The sequence below is a fragment of the Sander lucioperca genome, chromosome 1 (genome assembly GCF_008315115.2).
Source record: "Sander lucioperca isolate FBNREF2018 chromosome 1, SLUC_FBN_1.2, whole genome shotgun sequence".
Taxonomy (NCBI): domain Eukaryota; kingdom Metazoa; phylum Chordata; class Actinopteri; order Perciformes; family Percidae; genus Sander; species Sander lucioperca.
The window spans coordinates 27,513,818-27,536,756 of record NC_050173.1 but is presented as its reverse complement, the minus strand read 5'-3'; the positions used below and the strand labels follow the sequence as shown (position 1 = coordinate 27,536,756).

At 37.7% G+C, this 22,939-nt stretch overlaps 1 protein-coding gene across 7 annotated transcripts in view; it reads right to left on the bottom strand.

The window, feature by feature from the left end:
- Window positions 1-17,102, bottom strand: part of diaph2 (diaphanous-related formin 2) — a 426,632-nt gene extending 409,530 nt beyond the window's left edge. For 5 of the 7 annotated variants that reach the window (XM_031302826.2, XM_031302828.2, XM_031302833.2 and 2 more), the window contains exons 1-3: window positions 17,019-17,102; window positions 15,970-16,356; window positions 560-592 (exon numbers count right to left, since the gene is read on the bottom strand). In XM_031302826.2, the coding sequence (XP_031158686.1) occupies window positions 560-592; window positions 15,970-16,053 (117 nt within the window). In that variant the 5' untranslated portion in view covers window positions 16,054-16,356; window positions 17,019-17,102. Of the gene's footprint in view, window positions 1-559; window positions 593-15,969; window positions 16,357-16,820; window positions 16,992-17,018 lie in introns of those variants that run through there. The other 2 variants (XM_031302827.2, XM_031302831.2) reach the window with 2 other exon arrangements.
- Between the last annotated feature and the right edge of the window lie 5,837 nt (window positions 17,103-22,939).

Here is a 22,939-nt window from a genome sequence, read left to right as displayed (position 1 = left end):
TGTCACTACTATTAGTTTGCTGAAATACTACTGGATGGATCAAACATACTGTGTACTAACACAAAAAACAGCATGAGCTTCTAAGTGTCAAAGTTAGGCTATTTGTTAACTAAGGGTATTAAAAAAGCCCCAGGCAGAAACATCTAATCGGAAGTGTGCTACTGATAATTGCACACTAAATGATCTATGAGCTGCTTATAAAAGTCTAGATGCTATGGGCTGAATTCTGTTCATTATGAAAAATGTAGGATGTTCGTGACGCTAAATAATAGCACCATGAAAAATCATCTTTTATTTACACACATAATGAAGGATAGAAGCTTAGCCTTTTTGTTACTGTATAGTACATCACAAACTGTCACACTTTATAGGAACGCTAGATGTAACCTATCCTTAGTGTTTTTATGTTCTATTTGTATAAATTGTTCACTTAATGAATTCATATCTGGCACATTTGATCCAGCCACATATTTCAGTTATAAGTCCCATGCAGCCATGACAAAACATGAGATGATGTAAAACAAAACTAGTCACACCAAAATTAAACCAAGCACCTTACCATATCATCAGCCAATGTTTTTATGTGTATGTTCTGTTGGAGGGAGGGCACAGTGTGAAAAACAAGATCCAAAAGAAAATGAAACACAGCAAAGTGTACAGTATGTATCCCATCGGTAGTGTGCTCACATGTACAGTGTCCTGGATACTGTCTAATTTTCCTCTCAGAATCACAATTAAACTTCCAATTAACAAATACACTTGCAAGGGCTAGCATTGGGCCATTGTCATTATCCGTTTTCCAATGAGGGTATGAGCGTATCCTGGACACTGTACATGTGTAGGAAGGATGTGACAATACTTAATTATCCCAAATAATAGCATTTAAAGGGTAACTACCGTTTCTTTCAACCTGGACCCTATTTTCCTATGTTTTTGTGTCTAAGTGACTGATGGGAACAACAATCTTTGACATTGGTCCAGTATTAAGCAAGAGGCCTACAATGTAAATTAATAGGACAACTGTCTAGATTGTATTTACCTTCACAAAAGTGCTTGTTTTGCCACGGACAGGCTCAGATTAATATTCTAAGTGTCTGACAACATTATGGAAAGGATCCCTTCAGAGAAAGACCTTTAAAACCTCTTTGAGACCGTTTTTGTTTAACAGCTCTGAAGTCGGTAGCGCTAAATACAACAGACTCCGTTTAAAAAAGCAATACTTTTAGCATGTATAGAGCCACGAACGTATATTCACATGTAAATCCGTAAACTATGTGTTTATTTCAACCAAAACTAGAGTTACGATGGTTGGAAAAGTGGAAAGATGACCCAAAACGGCTTCTCATAGTTGTATTTTGTTTCTGTCGACTTTGAATGAAGTGTATTTTACGATGCTAAAATTACTGTTTATTTACATGGAGTCTGGTAGGTTTTGCGAACGCGATTTCGCAGATGTTTTTATGTTTAAAAAAAGGATCTCTCTTTAACAGAAAGGTCGACTTCCTTAGAAATCCTTTCCATAATGTTGTCAGACACTTAGAATATTAATCTGAGCCTATCAGTGGCAAAACAAGCACTTTTGTGAAGGTAAATACAAGCTGGACAATTGCCCCATAACTTACATTGTAGCTTGTTTCGCCACTGCCGACTGCAGCGTTCTTGCTTAATACTGGACCAATTTCAAAGATTCTTGTTCCCATTAGTCACTTAGACATAAAAACATAGAAACAAGAAAAAACAAGAAAATAGGATTAGTATAGTTACCCTTTAAATGTATATAAACATAAGTGTGTGATCAAGAGTGAACATCCCAAACACACACAAGACATGTACCAAACCATAAAAGGAGACGTATCACAAAGCACCTATAATCACACAGCCACCGTCATAATGAGAACACCTGTTCACAACACCCATTGAAAATGTGCAGGTTAGTGCTGCTCGGTTATAGCTTTGTGTATCCCAAAAATAATACACTTTCGCAAGGCAATATGTTACGGCCTGGCACAGTTAACCACCAAAGGGTTATTTTATCTCTGTGTGTTCTAATGAGCATTTCATGTAGTGACAGTAGCCCAACTGAGTCGTTCTTGTTCAATAACTGTTATTATAAACTCCAGTCAAAGAAATTCCCAACTTTTCAATTATCTGTTTGCTTGCAGATCAAATCGTAGCTACCTCATAAAATGTTACAAATAGCTCATATAACAAAAATAAAAACTTCTCTTTATTACAGATGTTTTTCTTCATCTCAAGACACAATAAGACAGGCTACTGCCAATTGGCTTGTGGCTCAGCAAGAGACAGCTATTTGAAACACACCTCAAATGGGAAGCAGTAGCAGCACTGCCATATGCTGTGGCGCTAGGCTTTGAAGCACTAATGAGTAGGGAGATGTGGGGTGGTGATGGCCATAAAGCCTGCCTCCAGCCGCAGATTTCTCCACTATTCTAATCAGGAAACTACTGATGCTGGGGCAACAAACAGATTGGCTCTAACCTGTACATCTCTCTGTGCATCTTTATCAGCTGTCGCTGTGGGCAACACTAAACAGGCACTCAAACTGCCATATCTATCACTAGTTTTGTCTGCAACAACTGATCAACAGTTGGGAGATAAAGCTGTGAGCCACAGAAAACAAAGCTTCAGTCTCTATGTGCAGGCTCCATGTGTTGTCCAAGCTGTTACTTGAAGTCAAGATAATAAATATGGAATATTCACCTGGCATTGTGCTTAAAGGGTTCTGCCTGGGATGTCCAGGTATTTGTTTCACTGTCATTCATGGCCTTTAATATAGCTGCACTACTTGTTCTCACAATATCTGTAAAGCTACGAATTTGACCTGGGCAACAACTTTTTCCACTTCTAACTCAGATAGTATGTATCATTAAGCCCAGCATTCTCTTGCAGTCTAAAACTGCGTGAAACAATAGCTAATTTTCAAATGGAGTACTTAAACATTTTCTAATCAATTTAACAACAATCAAACCACTGTTTGGTTAATTGCCTTGACTTGAGGGCCTTTCCTTGCCCATTATCTTGGCAACATCGCAACAACGCAATTTAACATCCAACAATTAAGCTTGCATGTCCTCTGGGCTTCTCCTGCTTATTAAAGTAAACTTTTTCATCATAATAAATGTTTATTACCAAACACATATTCCTCTAAATAACCTAATCAAATTAGCTCTGGGTCCCTCCTTAATCAAATATGATGATGACTCCATGCAGATCTTTAAAAATGAAAACACAGAGCTATATCCCACAACTTGAGAGTCAATTTGGGGACAAAAAGCCAGACCAGTATGCACATTTCATGCAATAACTTTTAAAATTAATATTACAAACTACAATTAATGTTTATATTACATTAACTCATTTAGATAATAGCCTTTCATTGATCTTAGTTTCATTACAAAATTCCACCAGGTTTTACATCCAAGTTGGTCAAAGGATAAACTTTGTTTTAAATTGGCTACCATTGCACAGCTTTTAAATAGTAACGCCTGTTATTCCCAACCAATTTAACTAGACCATCTGTATGATGTCAATTTAACTCACTAACTGGAACTATCTCTATTAAAATCAGTAGCCACAATGCCTCTGTAAAACGAGCTTAGAAGGAAATTAGGTTTTACTTTAATTAGTTCTAATAATAACAAAGGATTACTGGGAGCTGGTAGTGAGGACTATAATGCAATGTGCTGTGGACAGGTCTCAGCAACTTCAAGAAACTATCTTGTGTTCCTGAAACAATGGTAAGTAACAATAAGTAACAAAAACTACCAAATACCAATTTGGCACATTTCCTTTCCCGTCTCTGATGTATCCAGTGGAGTAAAACACATCTCATTGCTGCAAACATCAACAATATAGGGCAAGAGGACTGACGCTGCACTGAAGACATCTTACACTGCTCAGTCAGAACCATAATGCAATATACTATTATTAACTCATCAGAAGCAATATGGATTGACATTAGAGAGCTTAGACACACAAGCTGTAAAACACTGGCAAACTGCACTTTACACCCAACAACAACAAAAGGAATATTGACAAAATGAATGGCCAAGATTTCTTTACTCAAAAGAAAAGTATATTATCAACTCAGTAGTATATCCAAGTATGGACAAGCATGCACCTTGTCAGTATAACAAAGTTGACACTTAAAATATATAGGCTGTTAATTAGCAACACGCTCTGCTTTTACATAGGTGTTACTGATCTTGATTTATGTCCTAGAGAGTAATTAATTAATATTGATGCACAATGTGAAAATGAAACTGATTACAAGGGAACTCAGTCAGGAGGGATAGCCTACTGTATATTAAGAAACCCCTACATCAGCATTGTACAGTGGTCTGGATAACTTGGATTGTAATTCGGACAATACAACATTTCAGTGTAGACTTCTGTTCATTTCTAATGCATTACTTACTTTAGTAGCTCATATTGTTTATGTGCAATTAAACTAAATTTGCCTATTGTGGGAACAAAACTAAAGTGGAGGAGTACACTACAGATAAAGCACACAACACGGGAGACTACTGTTTTTGTGCGAACAGTTACATGGAAAACTTGGTTTGCCAATTTGCCACAGCTTGTAAACATGACAGCACCCTAAAGCACAGTAACAGTATAAAGCATAAAAGATGCAGAGACACATGCAGTGATCGCAACACACCTTAAACTCCTAAAGCTTTTTTCGAGCCAGACTTCTACCAGTCAGCAGACAAATTGAAGTGATTATAAATTTAACAAACAGCTTGCCATAATGCAAAGGATGAATTGCCATTCAAAAAACTCACAGCATAGCTTGAATACATTTGGGTGGGGGGAAATGACTGCAAGTGAATCGGATGCACTGCAATGACTGATACTGTACATGTCTGTAACTATAACCAAATCACATTTAAAATGAAAAAATGTCTTGTTCTGTATGTCAATATAAAGGGCCTCTAAATTTGGGCTGTTGCTCTTAAACATTTAAATAGCGTGCACCAGAGTTCTTAATAGAAAAAGGTGTGGCTTCCTGTCCAGAGCCCTGGCGAATGCATATATCAGAATATAGATTTAACAACATAGATTTTAATTGGTGAACCATCATCTACAGATGTGTTATGTGAAGGAAACCAACTGTTTTTACACTAAAGAACAACTGAGCTCCACTAAACTGTGCAAGATAAGCTTGAAGTTGCATTAGAGACTAATGTTTGCTAGTCATAGCCATAAACATCAAAATTACATCATTTGTCTTTGTGTAATCAAATAGGATGTACAGCATTGCCAATATCATGCTCAATTTTGGGGGAGTGGCATCTGACAGCACCAAATACCAACCGAGTAACTGAATTAGACATAGTCTAAATAAATCAATTATTCTAAATGAATCTTGTTACAAAGTCTTCTCATTGGCTGTCTTTGTAAACTCATCGACGTAGTGCACTGCACAGCCTACGGATGCTAAGATTTGTGGAAGCATGAGTAGGTAACGTTTATCCTTCTTGAAAAAATCTATCAAATTAATCTTTATGTTTGCTGCGTGAGTGTGCTCTTTTCAAGCAGAGCAGAGAAAGGGGGGAAAAAGGCCCAAAGACACACTAACTCTGATTCTCCACTGTGCTGCGTTCTGGTTTTGTTCTGTCCTCCGCCACGCACCATACCACACCTGTGATGTGGTATTGTTTTTCAACCTCCAAGATGAATCTCTCGTTGTCCATGGTGTTGTAAAGGAGACAACGATATCTGGGTGTGTATTTTGGTAAATTGGCTGGATAGTCTCGATATTTCACTGCCTGCCTGGCTGTTCGAACGGCCAAGCAGCACGGAGAGCCGCTTCACGCACGCTTCTGGGACGCGCCGTGGCGCGGCTGGTGGAATATCAAGCATTGACTTGAATGGCTTCGATTGCTCATCTCTTCAGCTCTAGGGCCTGTTCCAAGAAGGTGCTTCTCTGAGTTGTCTGAATGACTTTGCAGAGTAAAATCCTCAATGGGTCTTTTTACATCAGTCATTTTTGTTAAAATGTTTTTGAGTTATATTCAGCAAATCTAGATAATTCAGTAGACCTGCTTCTTGGAACCGCTCAGTTGGTTTTAGGATGTGATAATGACTGAGCCCCTGATAATTTTATTGTTGCAACTTCGCACATACAGTATTTGCGAATTATCATGATTAGGTGTGAATGTGAATGATAATGTTTGTAAACTTGTATAGCCTGATTCTGTTATTCCTGTATTGTTCTATCTACCTGCCTAGGGACTACATGCGGAAAATAACAATTGTGCTAAAACCTGGTACAATGCATCTCTCCTTATTGTTATTAATAATTTAATAAATGTTTAATGTTTAATTGTGCACTGACCCTGCCTAAATACAATTACATTCCAAGCACCAGAAAGGGTCTATTTGTCACATATCAGATATGTATCAGACTTATGAGGGCATTTCAAAATGGTCCAAATCAGAATTAGTAATGTTAGATTCATAGATTTATTTCTATGAAACTGACTTTTAAAAACAGAGAGTAACATATGAGCTGGGCTGCTTTTATCTACAGTTAAAATAGAGACATCCACATCCTAACATCTCTGTCTGTGAGTTAGTCAACATAAATGGGAGGACAACTGAGAGAGTAAAGTATAGAGGGGACTCTGAGTGCTAAAACAGCACACAGGGTACATAGTGTTGTAACTGTAGGCAGTGCCACCCCAATACACACGTGGCAAGCTAACACACAAACAAAAGATACAGCCTCTTATCATGGCACAGAAAAATCTATCATACGCACACCAATTTTTATTTATTCATATTGTATCTGTTGTATTTGTATTTTATTCTATTTGACTATTTTTACCATGTTTTTATTGTCTATGCATATTGTAAAGCACTTTGTGACCTTGTCTGTGAAAAGCGCTGTATAAATAACATTTACTTACTTACTTAACGGCACACTTGTCCTCTGCAAACTGGATTAGGAACAATTTAATCAAGCACAGAATGTCAACCTATTTTCCTAAACTCTTGACAGATGCAGTGTTGACATTCACTTGCTTCAATAACTTACAAAAACATTACAGAACATATAATTAATTTGAAAAAGAAGGGGGGGGGAACAATAAAGAATGCACTAGATTTCTGCGAGAGCTGAAGTGCCTTTAAAAGGGCATGAGTCTGTGGTAGCCTTATTATTTCAGGAGAGTGCTGGTATTGTTTACAGTTTCCTAAAACAGCAACTATTGAAAAGGGGAAGCACACAAAAGCCAGTAGAGCGAAGATTTGAATGGCACCACACTGGATGGCCTGACCATGTGACTGCAGACTAGCACAGCACTGCCCTCAGGTTATCGCTGTCTCTTTTGAAAGCAAATTTGTAGTACTGTACCCTTGTGGGTTCGCATTATACGCAGCTATTACAAAAGTTGGAAATGTCAGTGTATAGATCTTCTTAAATTCTTCATGATATCATAGAAACATGTAATTTATATTTACAATTCAGAAATCTAGCAAAGACTGCAAAGACTACACTTGTTTTAGCTACAATTTCAAATCAAGCTTTTATTGTGCATTGTTCTATTGCATCTTTTTATCCAGTCTTTTACTCAAATAACTTTCAAGTGCAATAACATGTAAACGTATTACCTTGTGTCTGTAAGCTGTTTGATAATGATATATAATTACAGTGCTAGCTACATTTTTGTTTTTAAAAATGATCTATTTCCAGTGCCTGAAACAAATGCTGTTGTATTCATCCCTGAAGTGATTATGGCTGTCACATACTAAGCATTAGCCGGTTACCGGTTAAAAAAAAAGTCAAATTTTCCGTCATACCGTTCCTGCGGTATTAGCTGTTTTTTATGAGTAGTCAAGGACAAATAGTGCAGTTTAGAAATCCCTCTCCCTGCCAGTGCATGTGCAGTGTGTTCAAAAAATAAAATATATTGTGGTCAATGGAAAAAAAAATGCCTGTTTTTGTTTACCCGAGGCATTTCAAAATAATACATTTTAAAGCTGTAATTGCAATACCGCAATACCGTGAAACCGTGATATTTTTGATGAAGGTTATCATACCATCAGAATCTCATACCAGCCCATGCCTATCACATACCTCTGTTATATACTACATAACCATTACTAAATTGTGAGTCTTGCGATTAGATGACTCATGATATCCCTAACAAGTCTCTCATTGTACCAGGCAATGCATCAAGTCTACTCTGTCAGCCAGTTAGCCGTGCTTATGCACTGACCTCTTTTCACAGTGTCCCATATTAGATCAATTTATTCAACAAATCAATTTTTATAATGTAATGATTAAATTCTCTAGTTCAAATACACAATTTGCTTGATTTAATCTCTCCTGACACATTATATTGCACTGTATATCACAGCAAATGTCACATTCTGTCACATACTTTGCAAATGTCACTGATTAAAAAAAGTGTGAATACAGCTGTCAACCTAAACAGATGAATAGTAAATTAAAGCATGACAGTGACAATGACAAACACCTCTTCTCATTAAAGAGGGAAAGCTCCCCGATCGCAATCCTTCAATATCATACAAGTAAAAGAAGGGGAAACCCCTTCATCCTGGCCTACATCAGACTTTGCAGTTGCTCAGTCAAAACACCTCGTACCACTCATGAATTATCAAATGTGAATGCACTGATGCTCAAGATATGTTCCATTCTTAAGTCTTAGATCTAACCCACTGATGTACATGAATAGGGCGCATCTTAGAGGGTGCCACAGAGCAGGGAGTCTGTCGGTTTCTTACACTGTGTGACTAAAGCATTCTTCACCACTTCCTCACTCCAACTTCCTGAATGCAATTAAAACACTCACATGTGGTGCGTTTCCTGCCTCTCTGCGTTTCTCACACGTCTTCCTGACACAGTCACAGTTATATTCACTCAACATTACATAATGGAAAAGTGTATAAAGCAACACATGGAAGAAAAATAATAGTTAAGACTACTTGACACAAACTTTTTGAGGTTGACCAAACAGGAGATAGGCAATGCTGAAAGAGTGTGTGATAAGCTGACAACCTGTACTACCCACATGCTAACATGACCTAAAATGGTCCCTGAGGTTTCCCTAAAGCTCATGTATCAACGTGTCAAAGGTTTAAATGCCACAGCTTCCAACAGCAGTGGCACAGAGAGCCATTAAATATAATTCACAATGTGATACTGTCAAACCTAAGGCTTGTTTCTGATACATATGTCTCTTTAGGTGTGGTAAAACACTAATTAACTTATTTAGTTGATGTCAATCACAATGTACATTAAAGAAAAGTCTCACTGGAGTCATTCAAGTAATTCAGAAATGATTCAGAGAAAAATGTGCCTAGGAATGGTATTCTAGGCAAGATAATTGCATAGGGCCTTGTAATATAAACACAAAAATCCATGATATGATTAACCTGAAAAAAACAAACAAATAAATATACTTTATATTACCCAAACACACTCTGAAGCAGCGCCATGTCTACACGATTTCTCGGTAGCCTACAGAATTAAAAGCCTTTCCACTAAGCTCTCCCATGCCCAGGGTCTCTCATTACAGATGCCAATGCTGAACTGTCCATTCATTACTGAAGCCTTAATTACTTTAATGACCAACTAAATGACGAGCATGATTACAATCATTACATCCCAATTTAATTAATAAGGGTTAATTACAAATTGCAAACACTCTTAAATAAAATCTGAAAATGATGGACATGTTGGAACAATGTTGAGACTTTGCCAGCTTTTCCTTCTGCTTAGTTTTTTAGGCAATTTCTAAGGCCCCTTGCAACACAATATTTATTTTTTTTTTTTATTGACAAAATGCAGTTTACAAAAAATCAGCTAACTAATGCTTGCAACACAATATTAGAAAGCACTCACTTTCACCAATTACATAAAGCATGAAAGACCATATTAACTTAATGTAACCATATACGGAAGCCATAGGGTTATGTAAGCTAGCTTCGAGTTTGCTTAAGCTAGCGTATTGGCTGTTAGCCCAACAACAGAACACGCACAGCTGTCAACGTAACAAATGTTCAATATTGTTGATGGTAGCAGTTACTAACTGCTCAAACTTCTTTGTAGGCATAAGATGCAGGTCATTTAAGGTGGTTAGACAAAGTTGTGTAACACATTTTGTCGGTAATAATGCTCTGGAAAAGTATTGTGCATAAAGGCTTATTGGTATTCTTTCGGTTTGTTATGGTTATTTGCCTGGAAGGCAAAGTGTTTCCACAGTTTACCGTTAACGTTACCTTCTCAGACTGGAGCTAACGTTAACTGGAGTTAACGCTGCACCTGGCTTGTACCTGTAGCTAGTGGGTAATAAGCAGCACAGTGAACTGGGATCTCTGAACCATTTTTTAAACACCTTTTATAATAGTATAGTAATAAGTAATAGTTTAAAAACCCACCTACCACCCTTGCAGCCCCCTTATACCCCACTAGAAAGTCATCATCATTGCCACAGCATGGTGGCTGGCATTGTTCTGGTTGCATCACACATTTACATTTACTGACCACTCAGGTGCTTAACTGTTACCCACATTGTGTGTTTAAAACGTTGTCCTAGTCTTAATCTAGTTGTTATTATTAGGGGTGTGACGAGACACTCAGCTCACTACACTTGACGAGACACAAGATACGAGATTTTAACACTATTTTAAAGAAAAATTCAATTAAGAAATATGACTGGAAAAATAGTCTTTCCTCAGAGAACCAAGGTTACAATGTAACCAAGTGTTTCATTGCAGCAGTATACAAGGAACTATGCTGCTCTTGTATTGATTTATGACCATTTTAAGACGAGGGGAGAACATCTGCGCGAGTCAGCGCCACATTGAACTGCACGCTGCAGTCCGTGTGTGTGTGTGTGTGTGTGTGTGTGTGTGTGTGTGTGTGTGTGTGTGTGTGTGTGTGTGTGTGAGTGAGAGAGAGAGAGAGAGAGAGAGAGAGAGAGAGAGAGAGAGAGAGAGAGAGAGAGAGAGAGAGAGAGAGAGAGAGAGAGAGAGAGCAGCCATACCCTCTTTACCGGCAGCTTTGTACAATTGCAAATCCACTACTGCTCTGCAAAAGTGAACTCAGAGTCAACTTTGGCGAACGGGCAGGAGATCTTCTATGCTAATTTAGAGGTCCAAGCCAGACTCATCTTCAAAGCCAGATGTATAATAAGACCAACCAGGTCAGACTTTATCTACTGGCGTCTGCTCTGCACTTGTGACCGATATCGCAAGACAATTTTTACCTTGACGAGAAGACTCGTCACATTCTCGAGATCTCGTCACACTTCTAGTTATTATTCTAAGCAGGTATTCCCCTACTTCTCGCAGTACCAACATTGTTTTGTACAGAATGGAAATTTGTGTTTCGCCACTCACATTATGCAGAATGCCTATATGTGCAGGGACCCACGTGAATGTGACTTCTGTGCCTTGTTTTGCTACACCCTACTCTACTCTGTGCTGCCATTATGTCATATTATAACTTAGCCATACTAGCTAGAGAAGATACTTAGCTACATATAGTCTTGCTTTAATTGATTCAATACATTCTAGAGCCACCAACATGTCATATGTCTACAAACTACATTTGTTTTAATAATTTATACAATAATTCATTTCCATTATCTCATAAAAAAAACAATCTTCACATATGAACAGCATGTTTATATTTATTTATAATAAAAAGTAATAGCGGACTATCATACTCTCCTGCTGTGTCCTTTTTTTATAACATACTGTACTTATTCAACATTTCTGATTATTTTTTACCTAGGACTACAAACTGCCAAGAATGAAACACTTTTAAAGTCAAGTGAGAATTGTTACATTTCAATTTAGAGTCAATATTGAAACATTAATTTTTTGACACCAGGTCATTGGTTTTAAAGTCTTTGACACCCCACTTCTTAAACAAGTTGTTAATTTTGATAAACATGTTCATTCAGACATAATTCAGTTCTAATTCTGACCAACTATTCCACTTATTTGCAGTAAATGTGTAGAATACTGGCGAAAAAGCTTTAGGCTGAAGAGAGTAGACAGCTGTCATAGTTACATTGTACACCACTGACTAGAGTCCCTCTCTCTCCCTCTCATACACTAACAAATGACCTTTGAGATACTGATAACCCTTATTCATTTTATTATAGATAATAGAAAAAGCTGACACGCACAGCCTGTAATAAGCAAGCAAGCATGAATCAGTTCCTTGACTGATTGATTGCAATACAGGATGGAATTACCTACCAAACACACTGCAGATGATGAAGATTGGTACCTTTGCTTTGTAGGTATGAATTACAAGTTTAATCATCAAACATGTATTACTTTAACCAGTTCATTATTGATTTTTGAATAGCGATCACTATTTTACAAACTTGCTGAAATGCTTCTAAAGCCCTTGGTAAATATAATGTGTGCTTCAGCATTAAAAAACTTTACCACAGAACATTCTCTTGAAAATAACTGATGTATCAGATATCTGCTCAGTGAATAGTTCCTTCTTGTATATTACTGCTATTGTACTACAATAGATTCTCTACAATTACAACAAAGCTGTTTAACATAATCCTTCCTTCCCACATCATATAGATCTATGGGTCGTGTTGGGCTTGATACAAGGTTTCTAGTAAAGGGGAATTCACTTAAACTGTAATTATGAAATCATGGCTCACATAACGAACAGATACATAAGCCAAACCTAAAAGTCCTCAACACTTAGTGGCACATAATAGATGTCTGTTATCTACATTTAGATTGTAGGTCTAAAATAAGCTTGTACAGTCTGTGATGTAAAGTCACTTATTATATGGATGCACTGGGATGACTTTTCCCTCATGTTGTTCTATGTGATGTCATCTTTTACTCTGGTATGCAGAGGGATAGTATTTCTCCCTTTCTGTCAAACTGGCTCCCCTGTATTACTTTAAAAATACCTCGTTCCATCTCCCCGTTTTATTGGATGTCATGTTTTTACAAAATTAAGAAAAATACATTATCACAAAGTATAGCTACAAACAACAGATATGTTTTGAATGATCTCTATCTCTGAACACTGTTCTAATGTCCTTGGCTGTGTTGAGTATTTACATTCTGGGCCTAAAGCCCAAATGGTACTGTTGTGACGTAATGCTGCCCAGTGACTTGTTAAACAAACATACAGCTTTCAGTGTTTCTACTCAGTCTTTAGAGATTTGACTTTGCTGAGACCAAACTGTGCCAGTGTCTGCCAGTTTGCTTATTAGCCCTGCAATATGTATTGTACTTTTCAGCAGCTCTAAGTGTGAAAAGACAGTGACAACATCTACTTTAATTCAGCTCATGTTAAAAAATGAACCCATCCTTGTTTCTAGGCCACATCCACACAACTACACTGCATGTCAGGAATGTAATCCTATAGCCCCATATATGGTGAAAACTGTAAATAGCAAAGTAAAAGTAAATCTTAAAGTGTCCAATCATGAGAAAGAACAAACCTTTGGTCAGAGATGACATAAGCATCTGATAGACCTCTGCAAATAATCTTAAAATATGAATTGCATTGTTGTTTCTATTTCCATTTCTAAACACATTCTGAATTGCAGTTTCACTGTTTAAAATATGCATATACCTTAAAGCTTGTACATGCCAGCTTGTCCGTGTCAGCGAAAAAACTGGGAGATACAGTACACATTGGGGTTGCTAAAAAGAGGGATAAATAAAACAAGAGAGATCATTGCTCCACCCAGGGAATGGATAAATGATTACTTCCTCCCCCAAACTCAGTCAGTTGAGATTTTTGCAGCAGCCACAGTTCAGGCCTTTGCCTTGGACTGCTCTGCCTGGAGGATTGAGCAACAGGGAACAGGCCTGGTCCTGAGACCACTTTAAGGAACAAAAAGCAGTGATCTCACAGACTTTTCACTATTGATTTGCTGAGTGCTTATGTCATCCACACTCCCTCGCAAACCAATTTTAAACTTGGGGGTCAGGATATTCAAGAGTTGCAGGCTGTTAGGCTTTCCCAAGACAACACCCTTTGGTAGCTGTGTGTCATTTCAATTTCACTCTGGGATTTATTGTCTGCCAGTTGTTACAGTCACACTTTCCCGATCTGAAACACAGCAGTGGCACCTCTTTCCTTCACAGTTTTAGGCCAACTTGACACCAGAGCAACACCACCTATGTAAACAACTAAGGTGTTAATGAAGTCATTAACAGTCAGCCTCTAGTCTGTGATCAGTACAACTTGGCTCATTGGTTGCTTTCTACAAAAAATAGAAACACTAGTCAACCTAAATTTTGCCTTTTTCACTTCCTTTCTTTGTAGCACTGGCTGAAACTAAACTTTTGACTATTCCCACCAATAAACAAAGAATCACAGTTCAGTGACAGGCCAACATTACTACTAGTAGTCAATTATTAATATTAATTATATTATATATTATATTAATTAATTACAGCAGCCAAGCTGCAAGCTTTCCATGCTGCCAAATGTGGAAAAGTAGAAACGATGATCAACAGCAGCCAAAGTTTTTTGGAATGACGCCAAGATCGAAAAGTGGCTGAAGGCATGGACTGTGGTACAGTGGCATAAACCGATCCCCTGGTCGTTGGAGTGGCATATCGCTTGTGTTCCACTGGCACACCATTTAACGGCAGGTGGAAGTGGTCGGCAACCGTCAGTGACAAACAGTAAAGTGGCATCAGCCACTTTTCGACCTCGGCACTACTGTTTTTTTGTCTTTGGTCACGGAAAATAACTTTCAACCACTGGTTTCTACAGCTGCTGATAGTGTGTATGCAGTGACATTCACCTAACACACTCAGTAATAGTTTAGATTTACATTTTTATATTTCACGTAGGACAGAAAATACAAGACTGTGGCTACAGTTTACCAAATACGGCACTTGACTGTAGGATGCTCTTGTAAGAGACTGTTTACACAACCTCGCAATAGTTGTGGTATTGTAGCAGCATTGATTCAGACTTCAGACAGAATCCAAGACAATACCTCCACCACTACATCAACACTAGCACCAACACACCTCCAAGTCGTGTAATCTCATTTCCAGTCAATAGAAGGCATGCTGGAAAAGCTTAATAACACCACAGCTCCAATGATGCAGACTCAGAGTTGCCCACTTTCTAAAGTCCTCTACATTAACTATTTCACTATGCCAGGCCAATAGAGAGGCGACAGTATAAACGTTAAATGAATGTTGACATAGTTTTCAGTTGTTATCTACTTGACAATGTCCTACTATGTCTATCTATCTACTGTCATTTATTGGGCTGAATGCTGATACACTGTTCAAGCTAAGGGTAAGTTTTATCAATCACACACACTCCACCACAAACCACACAGATATCATGCAATGCCATTCTGTAACTGAACTTTGTGTATGAATTATAAAATGCATTGAAGACTAACTGTCACAATAAAAATGCTCTTCAAAGAACTTTCAGTAGAAGTATTGATGAGGATAATCACGAGGCACTGAGTGCTTTATAAAGTAAAGCACTTAGTGTAACGCTGTTTTTTCCTCAACTCTAACAGCTATTAGCCGCTTTGTATTAGGCTACATTAAATAGTTATAACAACAAATCAATAACTATTTTAGCCTCATCCTGCACTAAAACAGAAATGTGCTGTATTGACAACATGTTGTTTACTAACTGTATAGGAGTTATGTGTTCACTAGGCTTTGTTTGATTTGACTTAACCAGTACTGACTAATACATCACATGTAAAACTATTACAAAGGCTACATTTTCAGTGCAATATGCCGAACAAAGCCATTTTACATTGAGTAACAATGTACAGTAGTGAAACTTTCTGCAACCTAGGAGCAGTGCAACTTTGTCAGTATTGCTAAAGTTTAACCCTCCCTTGTGGCAATACAGGATGTGACAGTTCGCTGCACACTACTTCCATGTAACGGCAATGGGCCAGTCTGAATACCTACCAGCTTTTTGTTTTTACCCTCGTCCTCGTTGGATTTCTTTTTGGAGGGTTTATTTGGGTCCTCCCCACCGCTGGCTTGATCCATTTTGGCTTTAACGTAGTTCCCTCCAGAAAGACTTAATGCGACCTTCTCAAAATTTGGCAATCTCCACCAGCAGACTTTTAACAACACTTGTACAGCAAACCCTCCAGGTTAGGTATTTTCAAAATCCATTCCGTTTAAAAGGGAAAGAATATATTCTGGTTGACCGCTTTCAAATAGTTCCCGAATAGTATCCAACAGTCAAGGGGGCTGCTTGGACAAGAAGAGGTGTGGTAGGATGTGGTATCCGTCCTGATGCCTCCTCAGATAGGCAGTAAGTCAGTTCACGCAGCGGGTAAAGGCTTTCTGAAATTACCAGAATATTATGCAAACAGTAATTAGTCTATGACAATGACTTGGGCGTTAAGTTGCACACATGTTTGCCTTAACACGTGTTTCACTGAGCAGCCTTTTTAGTATGCAGGGTGCAGGCACATTCAGTGAAGCCAGTGTATTGTGAACGGTAAAACAGATGTAAACAAGTATATAAGAGGTAGCTATAGGGAGCTCGGTAAAAATACAAACCAATGTGTTTTTACAGTTACAAACAGAGCCCTGTGTTTGGAAACACGGCTACATTGTTAGAGAAAGCAAACTTACAACCGTGTAACTTAGCAATAACATGGTTAGTAGTAACCGAGAAAAAAAGGTTTTATGACAGCCAGGATACTCTGACAGTTTTCAACGTGCACTGACAAGGCCGTTATTTAGTTGACAATACAGTCATTAATCAGAATTAATGAACAATTGTTGTAATAGTGGAAAATCACCGTTGTTCTCTCGGCTTGGAATACTTTGCAGTGCTGTACACTTAGCCAGGCTAGCATAAATGGACGACCGTTACTGCAGAACATTATTTAATTTAACAAACATAATAATACACAAACACATACACTATGTTATAAATTACAGAATGAACAATAAATAACATATCAGAGAAAACTCACAAAATTCCATCCAGAGCTTACCATTGCAACCAAACATGAATGCCAGGCCCACAATGATTCCGCCCAACAATTTTCTGATTGGCCTGTGAGATACGTAAGGAGTGGGGATTCCAGTCGCTATTGGTCAGATTTGCTGACAGTCACAAGGACGGCGTGGCGTCGAAGGGGAGGAGACTGTTGTGACGGTGAGGTCAGGTCAGTCTGATCTCACAGCAAGCGGATAGGACTCAGTCAGTTGAAATGAATAGATCTCTCAGTGAATTATGAAAGGATGGCCGCAGATAGGAAGCAGTGCGGGAATCTGTGGCATTCGCGTGTGTGTGTGTGTGTGTGTGTGTGTGTGTGTGTGTGTGTGTGTGTGTGTGTGTGTGTGTGTGTGTGTGTGCGTGCGGAGGGCGGGGGGCGGGGGTTTCACCCTTTCTGTGTCTATGTGTGATAATAACAGCTGGTGTTATTGTTATACCCAGTTACATAATAGAGTACATCATATTGGCCTACTGGCTGAAAGAATTTTTATTTTTTAAAATGGCAGGTTGATTAGCCTAATTGATGAAATGTATTTCATTTGACTTCTTGGCTTACCTCATGTAAACCAACTATTCCAAACTACTGAAAAGTAGCAAGATCTCACATCCAGTTACAGTCACACATTCACACTTGCAACATTTCCTTCTCTTTCACAAATCTCACTTCTCCAATCAAGAAAACCAAACAGTAGAATCAACATATTACTTAATGTTAGTTATGGGAACAAACCCAATGTTGATCCAACCATAACATGACCAAACACTCATCAGTGCTGGGAGTTTTGCGCTATAAATAAGACTTCTCTCTCTCTTGCTCATATGTCATACTGTGGCATGTGACCACCATGTGCAAGTAGCTAACTGTAAATAAGGCACTTGATTTCTTTTTTGGATCATTTCCCTGATGAGCATTAGAACATGGAGCCTGAAGACATGGTCATTGTGAAGAAAAACACAATTCTTACAAACCAAAGTATTGGACAAATTCAAATGTTGACCCGGCGATGGCGCTAGATGAAAAGCAACATAGTTATTGAAACTTTTCTTTTGAACCACAAATATCAACTTCATGGTGGCACTAGAGAAAAAGGGGTCACAAGAGTCATTAGGATTTATCCTCTGGTGAGCATGAATATCTGTAGGAAAATGTATGCCAGTCCATGTTGTACATGTACAGATATCTGATATACAGATGAAATGTAACTGTATAAGTGAAGTTAATTTTTACCTGCTGGCAGAAATGGGCACAGATTTGAAGTGGCAAATCATGATATCTTGAGAAGGGAGGCTGTGAATTCAGGGGTGCATGCTGGGTGGTTTCTGTCAGTCAAAGCAACCATTGACTAACTGAGTGCACAGCCAATTGAGATGCAAGTGGTAACTGAAAGGTTCGGCCACGGTGATACACTAGTTCTTTCAGATGACAATAAGAAACATGGGCATTTAGCAGATGCCTTTTCAAGAGTGCAGTGGAGTAAGTAGTAGTAAAAAAACTAAACAGTACCATTACAGCAGAGTATACTACAAAATAGTAGAAGAAAAAAAGAGAGTGAACCACCTCCCCTTACCTCCAATAATAGCAACAACCTAAAAAAAAATATTCTCCTTTGTGTACACTGTAGTCCAGGGGAACACAAATTAAATACTGAGCGCGTTGCTGGACCCTACGGGACATGTCACGTGATTCACTTGCATTTAGCCAAAGTCTGCGATTAGGCTAATTGTTGTACAGTTTTTGTTTTTTTTATCTCTTGTTTGAGAATGAAATGACATATTAAATATTGTATCTTGAGGACTTCAAATACAAGCTCTTAGGTATTTTGTTACATTGTTGTTATTTTTTTCCATCCAGCAAAATACAAATAACAAAATACTCAAAAGTAGGCTAATAAAAGTAGGCTAGGCCAATACATATTTACATAACACATTTAATTGAATTACTGCCCATATCTGCCTGCTGGTTGCCCTAAATGAAAAGATCACCAAAGTCATTAGGGCTTATTGTTTGGTCACCATGGACATCTGTTCCAAAATTCATGGCAATCCATCCAAGTTCCACGTTCAGATATTTTACTAAAAAACAAAAATGTCAACCTTAAGGTGGTCCTGGAAGCAAAATCAGTAGGATTTATTTTCTAGGGACCATGAATGTCTGTTACAAATTTCAATTTCAAGCAATCCATGTAATACTGTAGTTGTTGAAATATTTTAGCCCAGACCAAACTGAACAACCAACTGGCACTGCCAGAGCCACGTCAACTAGCATGGCTAAAAACAGATGATGAGGACCCTGTTGCCACATACAACAAATGACAGCCTGTGGCTTGTAGTGTTATTCTGTACCATCTTAGACATGTCAACCCAGGGCCTTTGTGGTGTGGAGGAAAATCAACCCAGCCATGGGAAAAACCATGACAGCAACGTCTGCACACAACAGCCCTGGCCAGTTAAGTGAGAGATGCATGGTGAGGAAGGAATAACTCCACCTGAAAAAGCAAGTACAAACAAAAATGGAAAATGGCAGCACACTGCTTCACAAGAGCGCGTGTGCCATACATGCAAAAAGTTTCTTTCTAAGGCACGTGCTATCACACTGCAACTCATGTAAATGAACAACCACGAACACATGACTGTTAGTTGTCCTTTTTGGCTGTTCTTGTTATATTGAACTATTTCACAGGTTCAATTAAAAATGTTCACAGGATAAATGTTCATATGAAACAGTGTGTTGTCTTTATCAATTTAATCATACCTGACAGTTTGACCGAATGCAAAACATGTTCATATAATGTAAAACTATGTTTGTTGTACCAGTCAGTGATAATTACTAATGTTTGCCTTTATTTACTAGTCATAGTCTAGTATAATATACACATAAATTGTACATATATAATATATCCAAAACCACATAGTAAAAGTAAAGGTTTATCAGATTAAAGATTAAAAGTAAATCAGATCTTCAAACAATACATTCTATAAATTACTTAGTTGAAAATGAGTTGTTAAATTGGATCATGATCTAAATTGTATATGTATGTCTGTTCTACTGCATGAGGAAATTGAGACTTTTTTTCAATATACAATAAGAGTGCATAACAATGAGTTATTAACATGCTTTTTTTGGCAACTTACCTATGCCAATTTCCTTGTTCAGGTTTAAGTATGTGCTGTACAGCAAGTTCTGTAAGTTATTTAGAACAGCAATTACTAGATAATTAGATAATATCATATAGGAAAATATTCATCCTTTAGGCTGGCATAGTAACAACCTCAGACTGAGAATGAAATATGACTAAAAATATTGTACTGATTCTGCCTGATCACTTTAAAGTTCAATAAATATTAAATTCCAGTAAACACAACTCTAAAAACATGCTAAGCATTTCGGTCTCTGTTTTTCACTTTCCATGATGTCATGTTTGAGTCCAGCTGCTTTGAAATCAGCTCCAAACATTTAATTAGGTCATTCAGCTTTCCATCTGTCCATGTTGGACTAATGTCATTCACTGTTGGGTTGGGCCTATTGGATCTTTTGCAAGAAACTGCAACAAAATATTGCTGCAGAATGAGAAACATTGTCATTCTTGGGTTCGATGACGAAAAAGAAACTACTGCACACAATAAATGTTTCAATTTCAGTTTTTAAACAAATTAATCTAAGAATGTTATGACCACAGTCATCCTAATAATAGGGTTTATTTGTGGTGTACATTATTTCCAAATTCTTTGTTAAACAGGTCAACACAAGAACAAACAAAGGCAGATAAATAACATGCAGTAATGAAGCAGCCACGGATTCTGCAGCTGAAAAATAACATTTTGCACTGTTTGTCACTATTGTTAATCCGATGTTAATCCAATGCCACCAATGTTCTAGAAATGACCCTGGAGATTCCACTCACAAGCTCTATAATTAAATACATGCAGCTGCTCTGGATGTGGAACATCATTTTCCCAAGAGTCATTTGGCCATTCTGACATGACTTGCCATGGCCCTGAAAAAGTAGATACACCATGATAAAAATAAGGTCTGAATGCTTATTCCTTTTTCGAAGTATGCTGTTGAATGCTTTTGCATTGGTGTCAGTCTTACAGCTGCACTAGTTAGACTTTGCTGAGACACTACAAATCTGAAACTATCATCATAATTCATTTCAACGCTTGGTGGTTGATGATTGTTGGATCCATAACACAGCCTGTTGTGATCAAATGTGCACTCTGTCACTACTAGAAACACCTGTTTAACTGGGGTGGTTTGAGTCCAGCAAATATTTAATTCTGCAAACAGTTTTCCATATTTACTATTCACATCCTATTTAGTACTTGAGCCAAAAGGTCCCTACTGAACCTCCCAGCATGCTTTGCACTTGTTATGCAGAGCCATTCCTCTTCTATTACAGTATGGCAAGAAAGATATGAGGCTGCTGTAGGCAGCAACGTCAAAGAGCACTGTGTTTAGACCTGAGAGATGAAAGAGAAATGACTTGTAAATTATTCATTGCCCCCCCCACGTCCCCCACCCCCCGGTGTATTACAAGGGAGCACCACACTCTTCTCTAGCTCACTACCAACTTAGGGCAAACTCTATTCAGTTTGTTTTTACCACTGATAACCCTTAGACATATTGCTTTTACTGTATAAAAATTTGCACTATTAGGAACATTCTTTGCTCGTTCAGCTTGTCTCTATTTTGTTAGATTTTTTTAATTTGATTTATTTAGCACATGTAAAAACATAAAAACATTGTGACATCTACGAAAAAAAATAAGTAATCCCTCAAGGGGCTTGACGTGTTGGGTTCCCTAAAATAATTCAATGAATGGTAGTATATAGAAAATAATTTACTAATTTAATAAAAACATAGAAAACATAGTCTATAAAAAAGGTACAGAAGAAAAGAACAATTAAATGAGGAGAGAAAATAAAGAATGGCTGCTCAATATGTTTATGAGTTAATGGACTTTAGTCATATTAGATACATATTTGTATCACTAATTATAATATGAGTGAGTTTTTATCATACAGTTTCTAATTTCTAAAAGTGTTATTTCTTTCTCATATGAAGATAGACATTTGAAGTAGAAAATTCTGGAAGGATGTGAAAGAAGGAAGCAGTTGCTACCATATCTGACATATGGCTGGGTTTGCCCCTTTTGCAATAGCAGCTCTTATTTTCTTGTGTCAACAGTCAACTTAATTTCATATAACCTAAGAAACACATTACAAAGACAGTATACAAGGACACCAACATTTTTATTAGGCCTTGACTAACTAACCGCATTAAAACGTCTTTTTATTGAAAACTGCGGCGAGATATTTGTATACCAATTCTGAAACCAGGTACATCAGTGTGCTGTTGAAAGGGCACTTGAAAACATTGCTCATGCAAAGTGGAGACAAACACAAAGATGTGTCTGAGGGGAGCATGCAATCACTCAATGTTATGCAACTAGAGTAGGAACTCTGAGCGTACATCTTTATATGGTTTGCAGCACATCAAATAACGTGGCAGCAGAATCCTGTTAACATCAGCCTAATTATGATGGCAAGCATGAGGACCTTTGCTTGACCTCTACCTTTACTCTAATCAGTGCTCTAAGTTTGAAAGTGCATTATGATGATACCAAATCAGGGAGAAATAAAAGATCTAGGATTATGGAACAGATAGATGCTAAGAATGACTTGTTTTTTGACTGGTAACAAAAAAACTGTCATGGAAATTTAAGAAAGAACTTGTTAAACTTCAAATCAGAAAAGTAAAATATTACTTTAGCATTCATGCCGAACATATTGTTGGAACTGATGATAGACTGCAAATTTGAAACAGATTTCCTAAATGAATGTAGCTATTACAGATCAACTATGCAAGCTTACACAGATGTATAAGCATGCTGAAGAGCCTTCACACTACCTGTT